At 47.8% G+C, this 20,826-nt stretch overlaps 1 protein-coding gene across 3 annotated transcripts in view; it reads right to left on the bottom strand.

The window, feature by feature from the left end:
* Positions 1-20,826, bottom strand: part of Rgs6 (regulator of G protein signaling 6) — a 420,077-nt gene that overhangs the window by 32,629 nt on the left and 366,622 nt on the right. For all 3 annotated transcript variants that reach the window (XM_055593079.1, XM_055593078.1, XM_055593077.1), the window contains exons 13-14: positions 17,291-17,416; positions 8,565-8,751 (exon numbers count right to left, since the gene is read on the bottom strand). In XM_055593079.1, the coding sequence (XP_055449054.1) occupies positions 8,565-8,751; positions 17,291-17,416 (313 nt within the window). The remainder of the gene's footprint in view (positions 1-8,564; positions 8,752-17,290; positions 17,417-20,826) is intronic.

Raw genomic sequence — 20,826 nt, forward strand, 5'->3', positions numbered from 1 at the left:
GTCTGCCTACGGCGGGTGTAGAATGGATGATGACTTTTATCACCCAGATGTCACTCTGGCCTTAAAGTCTTTGACCATTCCATGAAGGGATGTGGACTGCAGACAGTTCTGGTCCCTTAGATTGAGGGCTGTTTCCAGAAAGGGACCTGCCTATACAGCTGCAGATTTCCAGCGCCCTGAACATATGGCACATCCTGAACATTCCAAGTTTTGCTGAACTTAAGAATTAGAAACATAATTTAGCTGGTCCTTACTGATTGCTATGGTTGCTCCTAAGGCTCTTTGAAGTTTAAGGCTGAGAGAACAAATTGCACCCTCCGCTTTACTATGATCGGCAAAGCTAACAGTATTATGGTTCCCGGAACACTGGTTGGTTGGCTTGTCTGCTTGTTTGTGGGGGCAGGGCTGTGCTATCCCTGGTTGGTCTGGAACTCGCTATGTATGTCAGTCTCAGACTTGAAGCAGTTTTCTTGTCTCTGATGACAGGCAGGAGCCACCGGGCCTGGCAAGACACGCATTTTTGAAATACGTGACCCCCCCCCACACCCCCCCCCCACACCCACAGAGTGGTGTCCTAGTGCAGATAGGAACTTGCAAAAGGCAAAGAAAACCAATTCCTGCTCCCAGCAAAGGTCCAGACATTCCAGTTATAGGATGGGGGTGGATGTGTCAGCATTAACATAGGTTAGGGAGGCAGTGGAGCTTGGACAGCTAAGAAGGCAAGGTGAGAATATACACGCCTTAAAGCCTATTGGGGGAGGCTGGTCCATTCGATTCACCTGTCAGTCCACTTGAAGGACAGGTTTCCAACCCAACCCGATCTCAGTGCCCTGTTTGTTTCATTTGTAAAGAATGATGCACTTTGAAGCAAGCTCTGTCTTATGGCTATGGCTACGAGCCACTCAGACCTCCTGTTTCCTGTATAATTTCACCGTAGAGGTTGTCCCACACAGGTCAAGGTTACCCAACTCAAATGGCGGATGGATGGTCACAAAATCAATAGATGGTGACTAGAGAAATGATCGAATGACCTAGAGACATAGTCCTTAGACTATCCTTGGCTACCCCGAGGCTTTAAAAACAGGCTACGTGGCCATCAGGCTGGTCATGACTCCTGTCACCTTTTAGAGCCCACAGGGGTTCACAAAGGAGACAAATGTCCCCAAGGAGGCCTTAGCTTTGTATACTTTCTGTGACTTATCTCCCCTTAAACCTGCTAACAAGGCACTAAAAGCGATCCCTAAGAGTCAGGTCTCTGTCCAACCCCAGCCTTCTGATTGAACATCTGATTTACCTCTCCCGTGTTTTCCTGGATGAGCATGTTCGAGTCCTGTAGTGGGACACGTAAGGACCTCCCCATTTTGGTTTCCTTTTTTTTTTATTAAAGCAGACGTGACCCTGTATAGCCCAGGCTGGGCTAGACCTCACTATGGCTTTGAACTCATGTCAGTCTTTCTGCTTCCAAGTGCTGGGCCTAGCGGTGCGAACCACCACCATGTCTAGTTTGGGTCTGGTCCTTATAAGCTTTTCTGCAAGAGCAGCCTTGCTGGCAGAATTCCTTTATCTGTTTGTTTACTTTGAGACAGTGCTTCACTGCGGAGGCCCTCTTGGCCTGGAACTCCATGTGAAGCCCAAGCTGGCCTTGAACTCACAGAGGACCACCCCCTTCTACCTCTCCAGTGTTGGAATTAGAGGAGTGTGCCACTGCGAGCTGCTTAGAATTAGTTTTTGATCTCATAAGGCACCGAGGAATACTAGAGCCACTGTTTCTTGTGAGGTCACACTTACAAGTCTATATAGCACTTTTTAATCCTTTCAAAGAATTTTCAGAGCTCCTAGGTCGTCTGAGCTTTCTAAAATCCTTAGTAGGCTGTGGAAAGAGTTCATCTTCATTTTACAGATGAGGAGGCTGGGGAATAAGAGACCAAGCACCCCAGTGCAAGTTAGAACAGTGCTAGGTTCACTGATACCAGGCAGCTGAGAGCAGAGAAATCCAGCCCTTAAAAACAACCCGTGGCCCATTTGTCTTCCAAATCTATGAAATACAGAACAACAGAGAAAACAGCTGAGGGCTATAGCCACAGCCCACAGGCCTTTATGGAAGGTTTGGTCTCCGCCCAGTGGTCAGAAGAGCCCAATGGAGCAGCAAATGCTGGTAGAGTGTTGTGTGAAACGCTCCCAGGAAGCAAGCATGCCTTCCTCTACTGCATGTGGTCAGATGAAGAACACAACCAGAGATTCAATAGCCACGCCTGTCTCTCTTCATCTGCCTGCTGGTTGCCAGCATTAGGTGTGTGTTTTCATGTTTGTGGGCCACTGTCTCGGGACTTACTGTGGTAGCCTGGCTCAAAGCAGGGTGTTTCTAAAGGTGTAGGGGTCAATATCCCCACTTAGCAGATGGGTAAACTAAGTGAGAGAGAAGATACTTAAATCTAGGAAAAGAATGGGGCAGGCACAGGATGAGGCCTGTGCCCCGGCCTCGAGGACTCAAGTTTCTCCAGGTGTCGAGGAGCCAAAGAGTCCTGAGCACTAAAACTCCAAGCTAGGAAGGGCTGACCTGCAGACTTCTGGCCAGCAGGCTGGAAAAGCTCATCCATAGCCTTTGTGGGTCATAGGTTGTTATGGCTTTTTACCTCCTTTCTATCTCTGGGGACTTTGAAGCTGTAACACTCTGCTTGGTACAGGTGACTGGGCTGGCTAGGAAGGTAAGGAAGGTCGTGGCTGGGGCACCGCAGGCTTGGTTCCTGCTGGGAGCCACTCCACGCTGACACAGAAACGTGCTCAGAGATTAGTCACAGCGTCGCTGTGACCAAACCAAGATGGAATATTTTTTAACTCACCATAGAAGCTGTAGAGTCACCATTTCTGTCTCTCTGTCTTTCTGCTTCATTGAAGCTTTTCAATGACTTTCATGCTATATTGCTTGGTTCAAATTGATACAGCCCATGCTCAAGTCTAGCACTTGGTCCGGGGACTTTAAAAAAAATAGTTAAAACAATTATGTTTTGTGTGTGTGTGTGTGCCTGTGTGCGTGTGTGTGAAAAATTTTGTGTTGAATTTCATTGTCAGCATATATACTTTTGGGGACACAGTCACACATACCTAGTCTTTTCTTTTTTTTCTCATTGTAACATTGTAGCTGTTTTTGATTGACATGACTGAAGAGTTGTAACACAGACTGTATGTCCTACAAGCCTAAAGTTTATATTGTCTAATCCTCCAATGAAAAGTTCAGAGTTTCTTTTTCTTTCTTGTTTTATTTACTTATTTATTTATTTATTTATTTATTTATTTATTTATTTATTTATTTATTTATTTTGAGACAGGGTCTCTCTGTGTAGCCCTGGATATTCTGGACTTGCCTTGTAGACCAGGCTGGCTTTGAACTCACAGAGATCCTTCTGCCTCTGCCTCCCCAGTGCTGGAATTAAAGGCATGTACTACCATGCTCCACTCGAAAGTATAGGTTTTTTTTTTGTTTTTTTTTTTTTACTTCCCTCTCATTTAATGTAAAAGACAGAGCCACCTTATTTTCATAATCACCCTGCTATGGACTGGGTTTGTGTCCCTCCAAAGCTCATGCCCTTGAATGCCTGCCTCCCACATGATGGTGTTAGATGGAGGTGAAGCCTTTGGGATACAATAATGTTTAGATGAGGTCATAGTGTAGAGCCCCACGACGGGGTTGGGTTCTGATAGAACGAAGAGATCAAAAAGCTTTCTCTGCTTGCATGTGGGGACACAGCAAGATGGAGGCTGCCCAGCACCGGGGAACACACCTTACAGGCATTTTAACTCCAGAGTTCCCAGCCTCAGGACCCAGATGAGCAAACACTCCCTGAAGTCATGCAGTCTAACATTGTGTCTCAGCCTGCAGCCTGGGCAGACCAAACAGAAAGAAGGAGGAAGTGCAGGGGCCTCCTAAGTGATGGTGGACGGTTCTGAAAAATAATCTGATTTCCATTTTTTTTCTTTCAACTTCAAAGTTGTGTGGAGGCTACATGTACCTCATACAAACTATATGCTGAGCTTTGATCTTCTCCCAGGCTGGCACCGTGGCAGGTAATCTTTCTTAGAGCTGGGCAGCACTGGCACAAGCTACAGCCAGAGCTCAGCCATAGGATCCCAAGGGAAGCGGAACCAAAGGCTCACCAGTGCTCCATGGCACCAGCCTGGACACTGTGTCGGTCAAGTGTATTCAGCCCATCTCTTGACCTGAGGGTATTTTGAATTTATGGTGAGTGAGTTGGAGCGGATCCCATCATAAGTCAAGAAACATCTGTATACCGAAAGAGGGGTTATCTCTGTGTGCTAATGTGTGCAGGTATGTGAAACTTTTGTCAAATGTGCTCAGCCTAGAAGAATAAAGTACATTAATGCCATTAGGAAAATAAAACAGTAAATGTTTTCCCTTTCTTTCTGTGGGCCAGTCACCGTGGCCATCTGACTCTTTTTCACTTCCTCACCTCTCACCCCAGGTGGAAGTTCTGCTTTATCTCTGCACTGTGGAAGAGGGAAGGAAGACTTAGGGAGTTTCGGTGTCTTAGTTATTGTTTCTGTGGCTGTGATAAAAACACTGTAATCAAAGCAACTTGGGAAAGAAACTTGGGGAGGAAAAGGGTTTATTTCATCTTAAAACTCTCAGGTCATACTTCATCACTGAGGGGAATCAGGGTAGGAACTCAAGGCAAGGACCTGGAAGAGGGAAAAGAAACACGCACACACAGACACACACAGCACACATGCGCACACTCACACAGTAGAGTTGTGCGGCTTACCGGCTTGCTTCCCATGGCTTGCTTCCCCTGCTTCCTCCCACACCCCAGGATCATCTGCCTGGGATGATCCCACCCACAGTGGACTGGGTCCTCCCACATCAGTCAATCAAAAGCAAGTAGGGGCATTTAGTAGCTGGTAGGGGCATTTTCTCAATTTGAGATTCCCTCTTCCCGAATGATTCTAGCTTGTGGCAAGGTGACGTCAAACCAGCCAGAGCATTAGGTGGCATTCCCAAACTGAGGCTGCGAGGAAGACCATTTATATAGCTGTGGAAACACACGTATAATATGTGAGCAACAGGGAAGAGGCTAAGGATGGGGACTGGCTTGGGAAGAGAGCTTTATTGAAGTTTATAGAAGTTAAGCCTAGATACACCTTCCTGTACCTCACAGGCCTCCCTGGGACATAACGCATTTGGAAGTACCTGAAAAAAAAATCACATAGACCTGTACTAATGAAGGCCAGCTAATCAATATCTTATCAAGGCATAATGTACTTAGTTTTCAAGTTCTCTCATCAAATCCCCTTTGAAGAAGGAAGAACACAAGCATCTAGGAGAGGAGGAGTGTCTAAGTGAACTGTGGTGCCCCCACACCACAGACAACTTTGTAGCAGTTAAAGAACCAGCCACTGATTGCCTTGACTGGCCCTCAGACTGCTCTGGAAATGTAGCATAGAGCACATGAGTAATTACACTTCATCTGTGGAGGCTTCAAGGACCAGGCTCTGAGCATAAAGGAAGGAAGAATGGAGGTAAGAAAGAAGAGGCTGAGGAGAATCCAGCCCCATAATTCTAAATCTAAACTGAAAGTACACAATATGAACTCATAATCTCGCTTTTTCTACACACAGACATACACAGACAGGCAGACAGAGAGAGACAGAGACAGACAGACAGACACAGAGACACATAGAGGCGGGATCAAGGGTGACTAGCCTCAAAAAGCTATCTCCCTGCTTCAGCCTCCCAATTTTTGCTGCAACTATGGGTGTGCCCAGCTGAATATATCCTTATTATGAATGGCAATATATTTCCTAACTCTGTCCACTGAGAATAACCCAACAACTCAGTGACCATGATCACTAAATGCCCACAATGTGGCCCCCTAGGAATTATTTCCCACTAAGAAGAATTGGACATGGCCTTTTCCAGGCCCAGGTCAGAGCATAGGGCCTTGGAGTCTCCTCGCTATTTGGATGACATCGAAGATGAATGAAGGTACATCAGAAGGTATCAGCTGGCAAGAGACGGTAAAACCCACCCATCAATAAAAATAATCAGTAAAACAGATTCATAAAACATACCTAAGGTGTTTAGAAGACACTGAAGACAAAACAAAAACTCCCATCAGCCACCAAACACGAATGATACCAAGTCACTCGTGTTGGAAACCAGCAACAAAGAGAAAGAATCAAATACTCTCCTGCCCTTCTTGTGTGAGGGATGGTACTAGGTAATAACCTAGGAGTTGAGAGGAATCCCTCCTTTTGGAAGCCTTGCAGCTCATCAACAAGGAATGAAAGATAAAATGAGAACATCACCATTTCACAACCCGAATTAACTAATGGAGTTCAGCAACAAACACTGACAGTGGCTAAAATATCACACACACACACACACACACACACACACACATACACAGAGAGAGAGAGAGAGAGAGAGAGAGAGAGAGAGAGAGAGACATCATTGCATGTCTTCTGACAGGACAGCCCAATAAGTCTACAAATGTCAAACTAAGTACGATTAAATATCAAAATCAAACACCCAATTGATAGGAAATATGAATGACAGAAGAACATGATGGTCATCAGCTAGAACCTTCATATGGTAAAACACGTAACTTTGTCTAATATGCACAGGGGTGGGGGGATGGGAGGAGGTGATGGTGGCCCAGCCTCATCTAATATACACAGAGGTGGGGGAGGGGAGAGAGAGAAAGATAAAGTATAATTTAAGAATACACATGCTGGTCTACAGCCCTGTGCAGCCCTTATTTGGAGTCTGGTTTTAAATGGTGTTTTAAAAAATCATTTATGGGACAATTAAAATTACGTACACTTGCCCGATGGTATTCAAAAGTTACTGGCATTTTTATTAAACTGTGCTAATGGTGTCGTGGCAGTGGTAAAACCGAAAGGGTTTTCTCCTAACACGGCAGCAGGTAAAAATGGAGGTGGGGACGCAGCTAAAAGCAGATGGCTCCTGTAATGATGGCCATGGAGGTTGGATGAAAGCTCATAAAGGTTTGCTCCTTCTCCTTCCCCTTGGTTGTGCTCAAGAGCTTCCATGAGAAAATGCTAAAGCAAACCCTTCCTGGGGTGACAGTGCTTGGCGTGACACTGGGAGCATCATGGTTTGGCTAGTGCTTTTTTCTGAAGTTTCATAACCTTTATATCATCGTGACGGCCTCTGTGTTTCAGATCATCTGTGCAGGGGGTCCCCAAAGAGCGTCTCCATTCCCTTTCCTTTTGAGTCACATTAATATTGTCCTTGAGAACGTATACATACACAAAAATATGCCAGGAGAAAAAAAAAAAGAGAGAGTCCTCATGATGTAGGGATTTTAATCCAAAGCTACAAAGAACAAGAGGCCCTCATGATATCACAGGCTGCAGACTGAGTGCTGTGGAACCAAATCTGCCCAACACAGACATTCAGGGCGTCCATGATGGAAGAGAGAAGAGAGAGGTGAACAGCTGTTTTCAGTCTGAAATCTTGACCAAATGACAAGGGACACTGGTCACAGCCTCGTGTCATTGTTTGCGTTGGTACAGCTGTGTAGACTATCCTAAATGAGACAGAGTGTCGATGACAGGGCAAGCCACTCACATTCTCTGTCCTCAGGATCTGTTAGGACCCTACTGATGCCCTGCAGGTTGAGTCCTTCCTGTGGTCTTCATTTAACCCCGGAGCTCAGCCCTTTGGGGTCTTTTCACACTGCTGAAATAGCCTATTTATTTGCCTGTCTCTCACCTGGCCCTGAGCCTTGCAAAGGACAGGGGCTTTCATCTGTTCTTTGCGGTGTCTCTCACCATTATCCAGGCCCTGGAGTACAGAGCTGCTCAGAAAATCCTAACTGAATGGGGGGGGGGCAGTCACCATGGAAGCGGTGCAGAGTGCGGGCATCACAGATAGGTATGGGCTTGACTCTTGACCCAAGCAGCTCACTATTCCCACTTTACCTGTGTCACACTGTTGTTTTCAGTCTACTCTTGACCTCGTAGAAGAGTTTAGAATGTGTAAAAGACCATAAACCATTTTCCCCCCTGGTCAAGATAAAGCAAAGACAAATGGTTCCCCAACACATAGTGGTTTGATTTCCAGTACCCTGACTTTACAGTGGTGCCTAAGCATGGGCACTGAGTGGGAGCCATACTTCTGATCCATCTTTCCCTGGCTGGTGCTGCTAGGTAGGATCCTCTTTCTAGACCCTGGGTAGTGAGGGAGCAGAAGCTCCCACTCAGCCTGTGCTCCTGAGGGAAAGGGCCGGTTCCTCACAGGGCTCTGCGAAGAAGCTTTGATGTATGTAGCGAGTGCATTTAATAGGCTGTTTCAACTTAGGATGGGTTTACCCAGGGTGCAGTCCCAGTAACGCAACCTAAGAAAACCATCTTCGAATTTCACCGTACACTAAATCCGGAATTGTCCCTGCTGGTTGACCTATAAGCAGCAAGAGCTGACGTTCTAACCGAAGTCGTAAAACCTCTGACTTGTAGTTAAGAGTCAAGTTGTGAAGTGGCTAAGGACCACCTCATGGCACAATGATTTGGGTCAATGAGCAAACCTGGGCGTCTTCGAATGTGTATCTCCCTCCATCTTTGACATTCTGACTGGTTATCTCATAGCTGTGAGAATCGAGGTTGATTGCACTCGGGGCTCCGGGGGCTAGAAACTCCTGCCAGATTTCCTCCACCCTCTTGGCCACGTCCTGGAGAGGTTGCTTCTTGAGATCCTGGACAGCCAGCCAGAACCTGGAGTGAAAGCAGAAACACGATCGGTTCCACTTGGACTCTGCTAGAGATGGTCCCAGAGCTGATGGCCAGCCCCTTGCCTGCCTAGACACTGCATGTGAGTTCCACGGAGACTGCTCCAAGTACAGGGTGTCCTGTCTGGGACAGAGGGAAAGTGCACGTGAGAAGATGCTGGGGCGGGGGGAGGGCAACAAGACATTCTCTTCCATCTACATGGTGGTTTCTCAACCCCAGAGCAATAGTCATTCAGGCCGGGGGACTCCTGTTTGGTGTGGACGGGCTATCTTGTAGAGCAACAAGCAGCAACTTATCCCCCCGTCCCCGGCCCACTGGACATCAGCAGCGTCCCTTAAGCCACAGCCTCCAGCAAATACCTCCCGACATTACCAAATGCTCCTGGGAAGTAAAAACTCTGCTTCTCTTCCTGCAGGTCTCTACACAATGTGAGCCTCTTTGTCAAATCTGGCTGGGGGTCCCTTAGGGGCACCAAGACAAGGAAAAGGAGGTGTGGGGGATCAGCTCAGCAGTTAAAAGCACTTGCTGCTCTTGCGGAGGACTGGGGTTTGGTTCTCAGCATCCACAGCGGGCAGCTCACGATCGCCTGTAACTCTGGTTCTAGGACATCCGCTTCCCTCTTCTGGCCTCCCCAGGCGCTGTACGCAGGCGCCGCACACAGGGACAAGCAGGCACGCACACAGACACACGGATAAAATTAACAAAACAAAATTTGAAAAGGAACATGTCACAAAAGCAGGCAGGAGCCTGAAATTATAAAAGATATCTGGTCGGGGATGAAGCAGCTGTTCGTGTCAGAGAATAAGTAGGGCCGCTCACAGCAGCGTTCAACATGATGCCGGGCAGCTAGTAGGTATTCCATAAACAGTCTAGAGTTTGTCTGAAACAAAGCTGAAGGGGCATCTCTATCCTCTAGGGAATGTGATAGAAGAGTATCTATCACTTGCAATTGCCTCCCCATAATCCCTCAGCGTCCGCACAAGAGCAGATGAACCACAAGGGGAAAGCACATTCAATCTGCCACCGAATTTCACGCAAAGTAGCATGTACTTGTTTTATTATTATTATTATTATTATTATTATTATTATTACTATTATTTTAAAGGGTTAGCATGGTTTTCTGCTGCTCGGGGTGGGGGGGGGAGAATGTTATCTGGATCAAATGTGTGGCTCAAAGGCGTCACCCAGTGGCTGACCCAAGTAATGCAGCCCCATTTCCACAAGGAGCGTTGGGACACTGTATGTGCTTCCGGGATGTTTCCAACTTTCCCTCTTGGCCTTTAGGGATCTAACGGTCTTTTTAAAAGAATACCCACCCACCCCACCCTCCAAACCTGAAGAGCAAAGAGTGCAAGGAAGATAAGAACATCCCCTCTATCAGGAGAACAAGTTCTGTTCTCAGCCTGGCTGTGCTGCTGTCTGGAATTGTGCCTTTCCGGGTAGTCTCTGATCACCCGGGAAGTGGGTGCAAAGTGAGTGAAGAGGGGATGCAGCAGAACTCTGAATGATTTCCCAGCTGGGCTTCACTCTAGAATGCTTCCAGGGTCCTGGGCAGGAGCCAAGGGACAAGCAAGTGGCAGGCCAGTCAACGCCTCCTAGCCTGAGCTCTTAAGATCTCAGCTCTTTCTCCAGTGGTGGTCGGGGGAGGATGCTGCCAGGTCATTACTGATGCTCGGTACCATCTCTTGCCTTTCAACACCTGCCCTTCTTGGAGCTCATGTCCTTCTGGCCTCCAGGGAGAGGAGTCCACAGAGCTTTACGGTACCTACTGGGCCAATGGAGAAACAGGAAATGGCCTCCGGGCCAAGGTTCTGGCTGTGGCTAGCCTTCTGGGTCAGCATTCTTCCTGCGCCCGTAGGGCTTCTGTGACTCCTCACACAAATAGATGGTACGTGGGTAGTTATTTTTGCTGTCTCCATCCATGTCACCTGAGAGGTCACCTTTTACCATCTGTCCCTTGCTAGTCCAGTCTGCTGTACAGGAGCTCCAGAGACCCATGGGAAGGCCCCGAGGACCTCTGAAGCTTCTGAGCTCTGTAGATCCCTGTGGTCCTGGGGGACTTCAAGATCTCTTCTGCAGAATGACGCTATGAGAGGCATTGTTCTGCACCTCCCTTTTCTGAGTAAGCAGAAGGAGCAGAGCAGATGCCAAAGCAAATTTCAGAATCAAATCGAACACATTTTTTACACTGAAAACCACCAAAAGATTTCCTCCATTAATCAAAGTTGAGAATTTCTTCTTCTTCTTCTTCTTCTTCTTCTTCTTCTTCTTCTTCTTCTTCTTCTTCTTCTTCTTCTTCTTCTTCTTCTTCTCCTTCTCCTTCTCCTTCTCCTTCTCCTTCTCCTTCATAAAAGCACAAGGAAAAACAGCAGCATGTCATGGGAGGGGGGTGGGGAGGAGAGGAGACGGTGTGTGTGTGGGTGTGTGTGGGTGTGTGTGGGTGTGTGTGTGTGTCTGTGTGGAGGTGCGCCTAGTATCAACAGCTTTCTCTCCCTGTGTACAAAGGACTCAGCCCAGCCTTCTGTCTGCCTCGGAGGTGACCTACCTCATCCCTCCTAGGTGACAGCAAAAACACTGTCACACCAGCATCCCGACATCTCGTACGTGTTTACCGTCTTGGCTTGGAGGAACCTTTGTGGTGATTTGAAATTCAGAACAGCCTTCGGCTTTTGCTTGCCGTCTTCCTGCCCCACCAACTGGGAGCTCGGGGGCAGCCACCCCTCCTGCCCCCACAGCCACCAAAGAGTCACAAAAAGGCGTCTCTCTGCGTATCCTCTGCGGATGGGTGGCCCACTGAGGAGAGAGAAATGGCTGCTCTTATCAAGAGCCTGCAGGTACCGCTCCTCCGAGGAAGCGGCTGGGCGTCAAATGCCGGCAGCTTCGTCAGATGCAACCATCCTGCACTAAGCCCTGGGCTGGAGGCAGGGAGCCCTCAAGGACTGGCAGGGCACGGAGGCTCCATGGTGTGCAGAGACCACCCGTTCTGCTTCCCCCGCTAGCCACGGCCAATTGTCAGAGGAGAGAGGGGCATCTAGCCCTGTGCTGGCATTTGATCTGTGCTAATGGCTTAGAAACAAATTCAGGAGGGGAAACTGGCCTTGGGCGAGGGCAGCTTGTTCCAAAAAACGCTCGGGTAGAGTATCTGGGGGCTTGTGGGACTAGAGGGTGGCCCACGGCCGCCTTACTTGCCTCCTTTCTCCCTAGATGCTGACAAGCAATGGGGATTTTCTCCTCCCGACTGGCCAGAGCGGGAGACCACGAGCTATCCATCATCAGGAGGTCCTTCCGGGTGTGGGGGGGGGCCCTGCACTTACCAGCTTACCTATCTCTTCACAAACTAGAATGCTACAAAACACAGCCCTGGCCTTGTTCCCAGAGAAAGTGAACTCGCTGGCAGAAGGAAGTGTTTCTGTGCCCTCTGCTGGCCATTGGGTGACGCAGAACAATGGACAGAAAAAAACAGATTTTTCTATCTGGTTCGGCTTCCATTCTCAGGTGCCCCACATGAGCAGCTAGCGTCAGCACCACCCAGGCCGCACTGGGCGGGGGCCAAACTGCTGCAGATGGCCAGGGCCTTGCGGAGTCACTCGATTTGTCATGTGTTTGGTTACTGTGGGTCCCCACTGGGCCTAATGAAACTTCTGGGGTCTTCCTAGGGCTTGGGGCAACTGCTGAAGCCAGGGTCTGAGATGGAACTCTTGAGGCAAAACCTGGCAGCCCCCAGCTCTTGCTTTTAATTGCTTCTCCCTTCAGCTGACACTGTATGGAAGTGGGGTCATCAATCTGCAGGTTAGAAGAACAGCTCTGCTCTCTCAGGAGATGTTACAGCTCATAAAAAATGTAGGGGGGTGGGAAACGCTCTTTGTTGTAGGTTTTGATTTTTAACTCGTGCCCTGCTGTACGGCAGAGGGTGCCAAGCCAGGGAGGACAAAGGGGAAGACGGAGTGGGAGCAGGAGCGAATGGGCACTGTCACCATTTGGGGACAAAACAGGGAACAGGATAAAGTCAGCTCCTTGTTGCCTGCCTCAGGACCGAGAGGCTCTCAACCTGCTGGCCCAGCAGTGGCCACACACACCTCAGAAAGCTGGGCCTTGGACTTGGCTTGGGTGGTTAGAATAAGAGATGGGCAGCCTCTGACACAGACAGACACAGCAAAGGATGTTGTTGGACCTGTCCCCTCTCCTGTCCCCGGAGAGGACAACCCTCAGTCATTTCACAGACTTACCCAGAGGAAAATGACCCAAGGAGGGGCTGAGAAAAATGCTTGCTGTGCAAGCACGAGGACTTGAGTTCGGATCCCCAGCTCCCATGAGAGGCCAGGTGTGAAAGTGTGTGCATGCAGGTAATTCCAACAAGACATGAGGAACTCCAGGGTTTGCTGGCCAAGCCAGTCTACCAAAACAACAAGCTACAGGTTCAGTGAGAGACCTTGTCTCAAAAAAATAGAGTGGAGAATGGCCAAGAAAGACATGTGATGTCTCTGTACATGCGTGCACGCACACTCGTGTGCATATACATCCACACAGCTATGCAACTGTGCGCATGCACCATACACACACGGATGAGAGGGGCCTCCCGGTGATACTGTGTTACTGTGGAGCACTTGCCTCGAAAGCTCTAGGCAGCACTTTGAGCCCCTCTCTCCCTTGTTCTGAAGCCCTGGAACAATTTACTTGCTGGCGCTCCATGTGCTGTGCCCAGGAAGACTGAGTGAAATATCCTGTCCAGTAGAGAGATTTGAGGAGCACCAGAAGACAGACGTTGGAAAGCACTTTGCAATATACTCATTCTTCTCCCTTTCTTCTTCTGCTTTGACTCCAGTATCCCGGGCCGTGGGGAGAGAGGACAACCCAGCAGGACCAATGCAACAGATGATCAGGGGCCTCAAGCTGTGCCCTTGCCCCAGCTCACAGTGGCACAACGGCTATGGTGGAGGCACAGCTGCCTGGCCATGCGTGGTTACCGTGTACAATGGGCAGAGCCAGATTAATCCCGAGCCCTTGGGACCTGGGTCATGGAAGGGTTTAGCCAAGGTAGGCGGCTGAAGGAATGAACAGAGGGGAAGGAAAGCAGCTATTTTGTGACAAGGGACCGAAGGGTCTTCCAGCTGTGTGATTAAAAGCTGAACTTTCCTCTCTGTATCCAATTGTGCCGAATACCATCAACATGGGATCGGGGGCCCTTTTGGAGAGGACTGTGCAAAGCCCCTGGGCCATACTTTTTCACTCTGCTGTTCTAGTTTCCTTTGTCTGCCTTCTTGTCCTGGGTTGGGGGGGGGGGCTCCTTTAAGTCTGGGTTTGTGCATGCAGGCAGGGGGCTGGCACATACTCACACACGTGCACGCACATTCTTTCACCCATGATTAAATGTAGCCCTCCTGGCACCAGGCAAGCTGCTGGCAGAGGCACAAACGGAAATAGCAGAAGGGGCGGAACACCTGCCAGGGACACACTCCCTCCGTGCACTTGGGACTTGAGTGTCATGCATATTTCCTGAAACCAGTCTGATTGGAAAAGCAGCCCTGGCTGCACTGCAGCTTTTGACAGTAAGAGCCCACAGACCAGGCAGAGAGCAGCCAAGCAAGCGGATGCCCCCGGGGCCTTCACAGTGAACAGGATCCTGCGGTCATCCTTCTTACTATCTGTACGCTTTCAGGTGGCAGAGGGCTTTTAGGTCTACTTGTGGGCTAAGAAACCAGCAAAGAACACAACCTGTATCGTTCCATCTTGGAACCCAAATGGGACAGAAGGACCTACGGGAACCCAGATGGAGATGGAGATGGAGTCTGGGACTGGCTGACCACACAGACAGACCAACTGGGAATGTACAAACAGCTTACTGTGTAGATGGCCTGGGACTACTTATTCCCATTAAAATAGCATTCTGAGCTGCCTCCTCACTCTGAAACCCCACACTTCCATAGTTTGACTCGATGAATGGTGTTATCAGAGCCATTTGACTATTTAATCCCATTGAAAGCCTCCATCCTGACCATAGCCAGAGAATTGGGTTCGAATTCCATACTAGAATTTGACTCCCACTGATAATTTTAGGTGTCACCTAGGTGAAGAGGATTAGAAATCAAAGCTTCTGTTGCAAATACCTAGTCAGGGACCAAAGCAACACCCTGAGCTGGGGTTAGAATATTCTAAAGAGAATGTTGAAAGAGCTCTTTTATCATAACCTGAAGAAGGATGGCCTTGTCTGGTCCGTGATAGCCATAGGTCTGATCAGAAAGACATTGACACACCGTTGGTACCAACATCATCCCAAGACTGCATGGCCTGGTACGGTCCTACTGTGCAGCAGCTAATCTTGATTTACGGTTTTTATTTGACTGGCTTGAGAAGGGATGAGGATGTCAGTAAAACACAGATCTGGGGGGTGTCTGTCAAATGCATCTCCAGAGAGGATTAACTAAGGGGGAAGACACAGCCTGGATGTGGGCAGCGCTACCCACATAAGCTGGGGGGCATGGATGCATTGGAAGCGGGCAGAGGGGGATCCACAGTACCGGTGTTCTCTTTCTGCATCCTGGCCACCAATGTGTCTGCTCTGTTTCACCCACCACCGTCCACTGATGCCTCTGTAATCAGGGGCCAAAATAAATCTTTCTTCCTGAGTTGTTGTTGGTCACAGAAATGAAAAAAATTCTGCCTTGCACCCAGCCCATGGCTACTTCAGTGCCATGGCTTAGAATATATTCCCCGTTTTCACTTGGTCCAGTGATGCTTTGTGAATTCTTCAAAGCCAAGCTTGTGATGTGCCCATTTTCTCTTTCATCCATTCCTCCCTCCTTTAAATGCTCCCAAAATGGCCTCAGAGGCGACACCAATCTGTACCTAATTAGTAACTTAATAGCTTCTCATGTGTTCTCTTCAAGGACCCACAAGATTGTTTCCAGGGAGAGATCACACATCTTGACTGTCTTGCATCCTTTAGTAGACCCTGGTGAGGCTTGCTGTAGCATAGGTGTGCCATAAATATCACCTGATTGGTGACAAGGATTTTACCTATCAACCTAAAGGAACACAGTCCATTCCCAACAATACATGCTCTAATTTATCTTTAATTTAAAAAAATCTCAAAAATTAATAAAAGTCTATCTCAGAAAGTAGCTTTAGAACACAGAAATTGACTTAGTGTGTAAAAGAGAACCTGACACAATTAGGAGACAGGGGTTTGTGGCATTGGTGGTAGATCTCAGTTGTGGAGAGGGCACCAGTTGGCTAAGACCACTGTGATGGCTCATCTTGGTTGTCAACTTGATTGCACATGGAATCAAAACAAAAGCTATCAGGCATTCCTGTGAGCGATTTTTCTTATTCAAATTATCTGAAGCCAGGGAAGGCCCACTCTAAATGTGATGGTACCTTCTGATGGCAGCACTGATAAGGGGATGAAGGAAACTGCTTCTTGGATGCCTGCCCTCACTCCCTGGCAAGCCTATGCTTTGTGTTGTGATGGCATTCCTTCATCCATAGAAAAATCAATGTCTTCAGGATTCCAGTGCCAATCAGCAGGTCTCTGGGAATCCCCTAGGTCTTCAGGGCCAAATTGGGACAGCTGAGACATCCCATCACACAGACTGAGTAACTACTGGATTCTCAGCCTCTCCAGTGTGTGAGAGTCAGGGCTGGATTCCCCGGCCATATCCTGCGAGCTAGTCTAATTGTCCTCCTTTAATGAAAGTATTCACCCTGGCAGTTCCTCAGACAATCACTGAGGGTTCTCAACCTAGTGACACACCTAACCCCATTCCCATGAGTCACCTGGTTCCTTACTTAACACAACAGAAGGCTGAATAAGCTCGCAGTCACTCATTTTCTGTGACTAAGAACTTCTTTGCTTTCTACTTATCCCTCTCTTCATTTTACAACAGATCTCATTTTTCAGGTGCTTTCTTTCTTCTCCTACTAAGTAGTAAGTATTCGTACATTCTCCCCATAAGGTATTAGTTATGGGCCTGCAGGAACAATCAGGTATTGTCAGTGCCATCAGCTGATCCCAGAGTCATAAGGGACAGAACTCTTAGAAAGAAAGTGCATGCTTTTATTAGCTCCTGTATTCACATCTCTACTTATACAACACAGACTTGGCTTGTTAAAGTTCTGAATTGAGCCCCCTGACGTGCCCCTTTCTGTTTAACTTTTCAGGAGTCCTGAATCTTTAGGACTCACACATTTTGAAGAAGGCGTGCTCTGAGCTGCCTCCTCACTCTGAAACCCCACACTTTCCCAGTTTTACCCTATGAATGGTGTTATCAAAGCCATTTGACTATTTAATCCCATTGAAAGCCTCCGTCCCAACTGTAGCCAGCAAAGCTGGTACTTGAATTTGACCCCAGTGATGTTTTACTGAGAAAGGAAGATGGAGAGACTGATGATGCAAATTTATGCACACACACACACACACACACACACACACAGAGAGAGAGAGAGAGAGAGAGAGAGAGAGAAAAGCAAACAGGTAGAGAGAGAAAAGAAAAAGAAAGAGAGAATACAATGCAAACGTTTAACTTACCTGAGATTTTCTGAACTGAATTCGGACTCCAGGAACCGAAGGAACTGGTCCCGCCCCACCTGGTCCTTCAGGATCTCATCAAAAGAGAAGCCCCATCGTTTTACTCGCTGCTGGCTGGGTTCTTTGCTTTGGGGTGGGAGGAGAAGGTTTGAAAAATGATCAGTTTGTAAAAATAAGCTTCCATCCTATTCTCCCTGAGAATTCAAAGCTGCTTTGCCACCGCATATCACAGAGAGCCATCTCAGGTGTGACAGAGTCTACAAAACCCACCCAAATTCCACATGTACACTTCCACACACCCATGCTCACAGGTGGTAAACAGCTGCTGAAAAGGGGCGGGGGGAGGCTGTGTTGGGGGAGGGTCCCCAAAGTGCCCAGCAAGTGACCCCTGGGGACTGGAACCTATTCCCAGCACAGATAGGGCTTCCCTGGACCTTCCATCAATTACAGATCCAACTTCCGACTCTCTCCTTTTTGCGCTTTTTCTATTACCCAGTATATCTCACGAATCCAACTTTTCATCTAAGAAATTAGCTCCCCAGTTTTTTTTGTTTCTTCTTCAATATACAAAGGAGAGTTGAGCCTCCGATTAGAGGTAAGTGACATACTGGTTATAAACACATGGATTCAACCACAGTAAACCAGATTCACTTACTTAGAAACAGCACACTGCCTCTGCTCGCTGCTTTAGCCACTGCACATTGTTTGCGGTGTTCTGGACATTGTTCTAATCACCTTCCACCTATCTGCCAATGGGCTGAGTTCTTGCAGTTGCTCTGGGAAGTATGATAGGTTTGTCTCCTTCTTCCAGATAGGGAAACCTAGTGATCAGTTGCCTTGGGACTTATAGCTAGGAAGTGATGGAGTCAGGAATCCAATCTGGTTGTGTGGCTCCAGAGCACAGACTTGGGCTCTGAGCTCATCATCCTTGCTCTGCAATCTCACATCCACCCAGAAGAAAGGGGGTTGGTCATACTCTTTTGGTCCTGAACTAGTACAGTAACTCCTTCAGGGTCCCTTTTACCACACAAAGCCCATTGGCTGACCCTTCTTGAAACAATAGCTCCTACTTCACAAATCACATGCCAGAACCTCCCCTCCCTTCCCCACTCCCATCCGGACTCAAGGTATGACTTGCAGACCAAGCAGGACCACAACCCACATCCGGAGATGGTAGACCAGAAGCTCCAATTTCACAAGGGTCCCCAGAGACTTAGTCAGAGCAACACTTGGGAAACACTGGTGTAGACATTTTTTTTTTCCTTTTAGGGATAGACAGGCCCTTTAGGATCCTTAACAGTCAGTATATAAGATCACGGGTTTTTCCTTATTATAGAGTTGGAATACTCTCCATATTTCTCTTAGAAGAGAACTGGTGCATTGAAATGTTTTAAAAGCAACTAATTCTAGAGAAGCCTGAGCAGGAAAAGTTCCTGGACTGGTGAAGCCAGTTTATATCCATGCTTTGCAGGCTTGGCGCCACCATCTGCACAGGCACTGAGGGCCAGTAAAGCCCTAGTATAGCAGATGACCTGAAGTGAAAGTTAAGATGTAAGAAATTAAAGCAAAACTTAAACAGTCATCTGTAGCTAGCAGCTATGGTACTGGATATGCGGTCTAGATGCAAGCCAATTGAACCCAGTTACTCCTGCACTGAACTCGTGTGATTGACAGCAACGTGTTCTATTTCTAGGGCAGTGATCAGTAGATGGTATATGTGGGAATCAGGGAAGCTTTTGCAGTATGACTTTGCATTTCCAGGCAGAGCTCAGTAGGGTCACAGTAGTAGGCTAAACCTATTAAGCCAGGCAATAGGAAATTTCTCCATACATGATCTCTTGAAAAGTATGGGTTTGGGCTTTTTACAATAAGGCATGACAACAGATCCTGGATTCTATGGGAAGCAAGCAGCAAAATTAATCAAATTTGGTAAGGCACCAAGGGATTGAAAGTACTGTTTGTAGAGACAGTGCCCTGAAGTTGAAACCATCAACAAATTGAAGTCCCTGAGAGCCTCAGGAACATTCCTCCTCCAGGGTCATGCTCTGACCTGTGTCCTCGGATGGGCTGGTGGCAGCTGGACCCTCACCAAAGGCTGTGGCCAGATACTTGGTATGGACAACAACTCAGTTTTGTTTTTTTAACATCTGTCTCATAGATGCACAGTTATCACCACTGCCGCCATATTCTGATGACAGGCGGTGGTGTAGAAAGAGAGAGGGTACTAGCCCAGGAGTCAGATATGGCCCCAATGGAAGGTTTGGGCCTCACAGTTCCAGATGTTGGAAATCAAACCCCAGAGTGTTAGCAGAACCACGCTTGCTCTGAGGGCCTTAGAGGAAAATCTTCTCAGGCTTCTCCCTGAATTTCTGATGCATCAGTCCTTAGCTCATAGGCTGAGCCTCCTCCTCTATTATCACATGGCTTCCCTCCCAGGTTTCTGAGACTCTACACAGCATTTCCTCTTCATGTGTGTCTCTGTATCTATTTCTTTTCTTTCAAAGGCACCGGTTATATAGACAAGGGGCCCGCCCGACTCCAGAGTGATCTTAATGGAATTAATTATATCTATTACTCTATTTCCAAATAATGTCAGGGTTTTGGGGTTCTAGGGAGAACACAGATCCTGAGGTGATATTGTTCAGTCCAGTTCCCTGAGTCTTCTCAGTTTCCTGCCATTTCTAATCCAGTTCTGTAACTTACCCTCTACAAATGCTCTCCTGCCCCAGTTGGGATTCAGCTCTGCTCAAAGTCTCTTGCTTCTAACATTCCCTTTCCCTCTTTCCTTCATCTTTTGGGTATTCCGAACAACACCCATTGGAAGGTTCAAGAACAGGTCTAGATACACTGCTAGCACTGAATGTTATCTTCTATTTATAAATTAAGTTTTAGAAGTGAAATCGCTTGGTGTCCTCCCCCAGGAGCGGCAGTCTTAATTTCAGCTCGGCGCAATCACCTGGAGAGTCTCAGTGAGGAATTACCTAGATCAGGTTGGTCTCGTACATCTTCCAACAGGCCCACCTGATCAGGGCATGTTCTCAGTTAAGGGTCTCTCTTCCCAAACAGCTGTAGCTTGTTTCATAAGCCAGCCTGCACAGCTCCCTAGGAGCATGCGCCTTCCTGCAGGACCTACAAGGTGTGTGTGGAGGGGGGTGGAAGGGCAAAAAGCTTTTCTTCCTCTGCTTCTGGTGTTTATTTGTACTCCAGTATAAACCAAAAGGTAGATGGATGCTCCGTGTTCAAAAGACTGCAGAGATGCATGTAACAGTCTAGACTTGGGCTCCAGCCGTGTCTGTCTCCAGAGTCCACTCTTTTTTGTTCCCTACACTACTTTTGCCTTCTACTCCATGTTCCTCTTTTGATGTCTAGACTAAGGCTTGAGAAAAGATGTAAGCAATCTTCAAAAGCCCTGAGTTGTGTTACGAGTGAATGTTTGTCTCTCTCCTTAAACTTTGCATGTTGAAATTTTAGCTGCCAATGTGACATATTTGGGGGTGGTTGACTGGCTCACGTACGGAATCAGTGTTCTTATATAA

Source organism: Psammomys obesus, unplaced genomic scaffold, assembly GCF_907164565.1.
Source record: "Psammomys obesus unplaced genomic scaffold, mPsaObe1.curated_primary_1811, whole genome shotgun sequence".
NCBI lineage: Eukaryota > Metazoa > Chordata > Mammalia > Rodentia > Muridae > Psammomys > Psammomys obesus.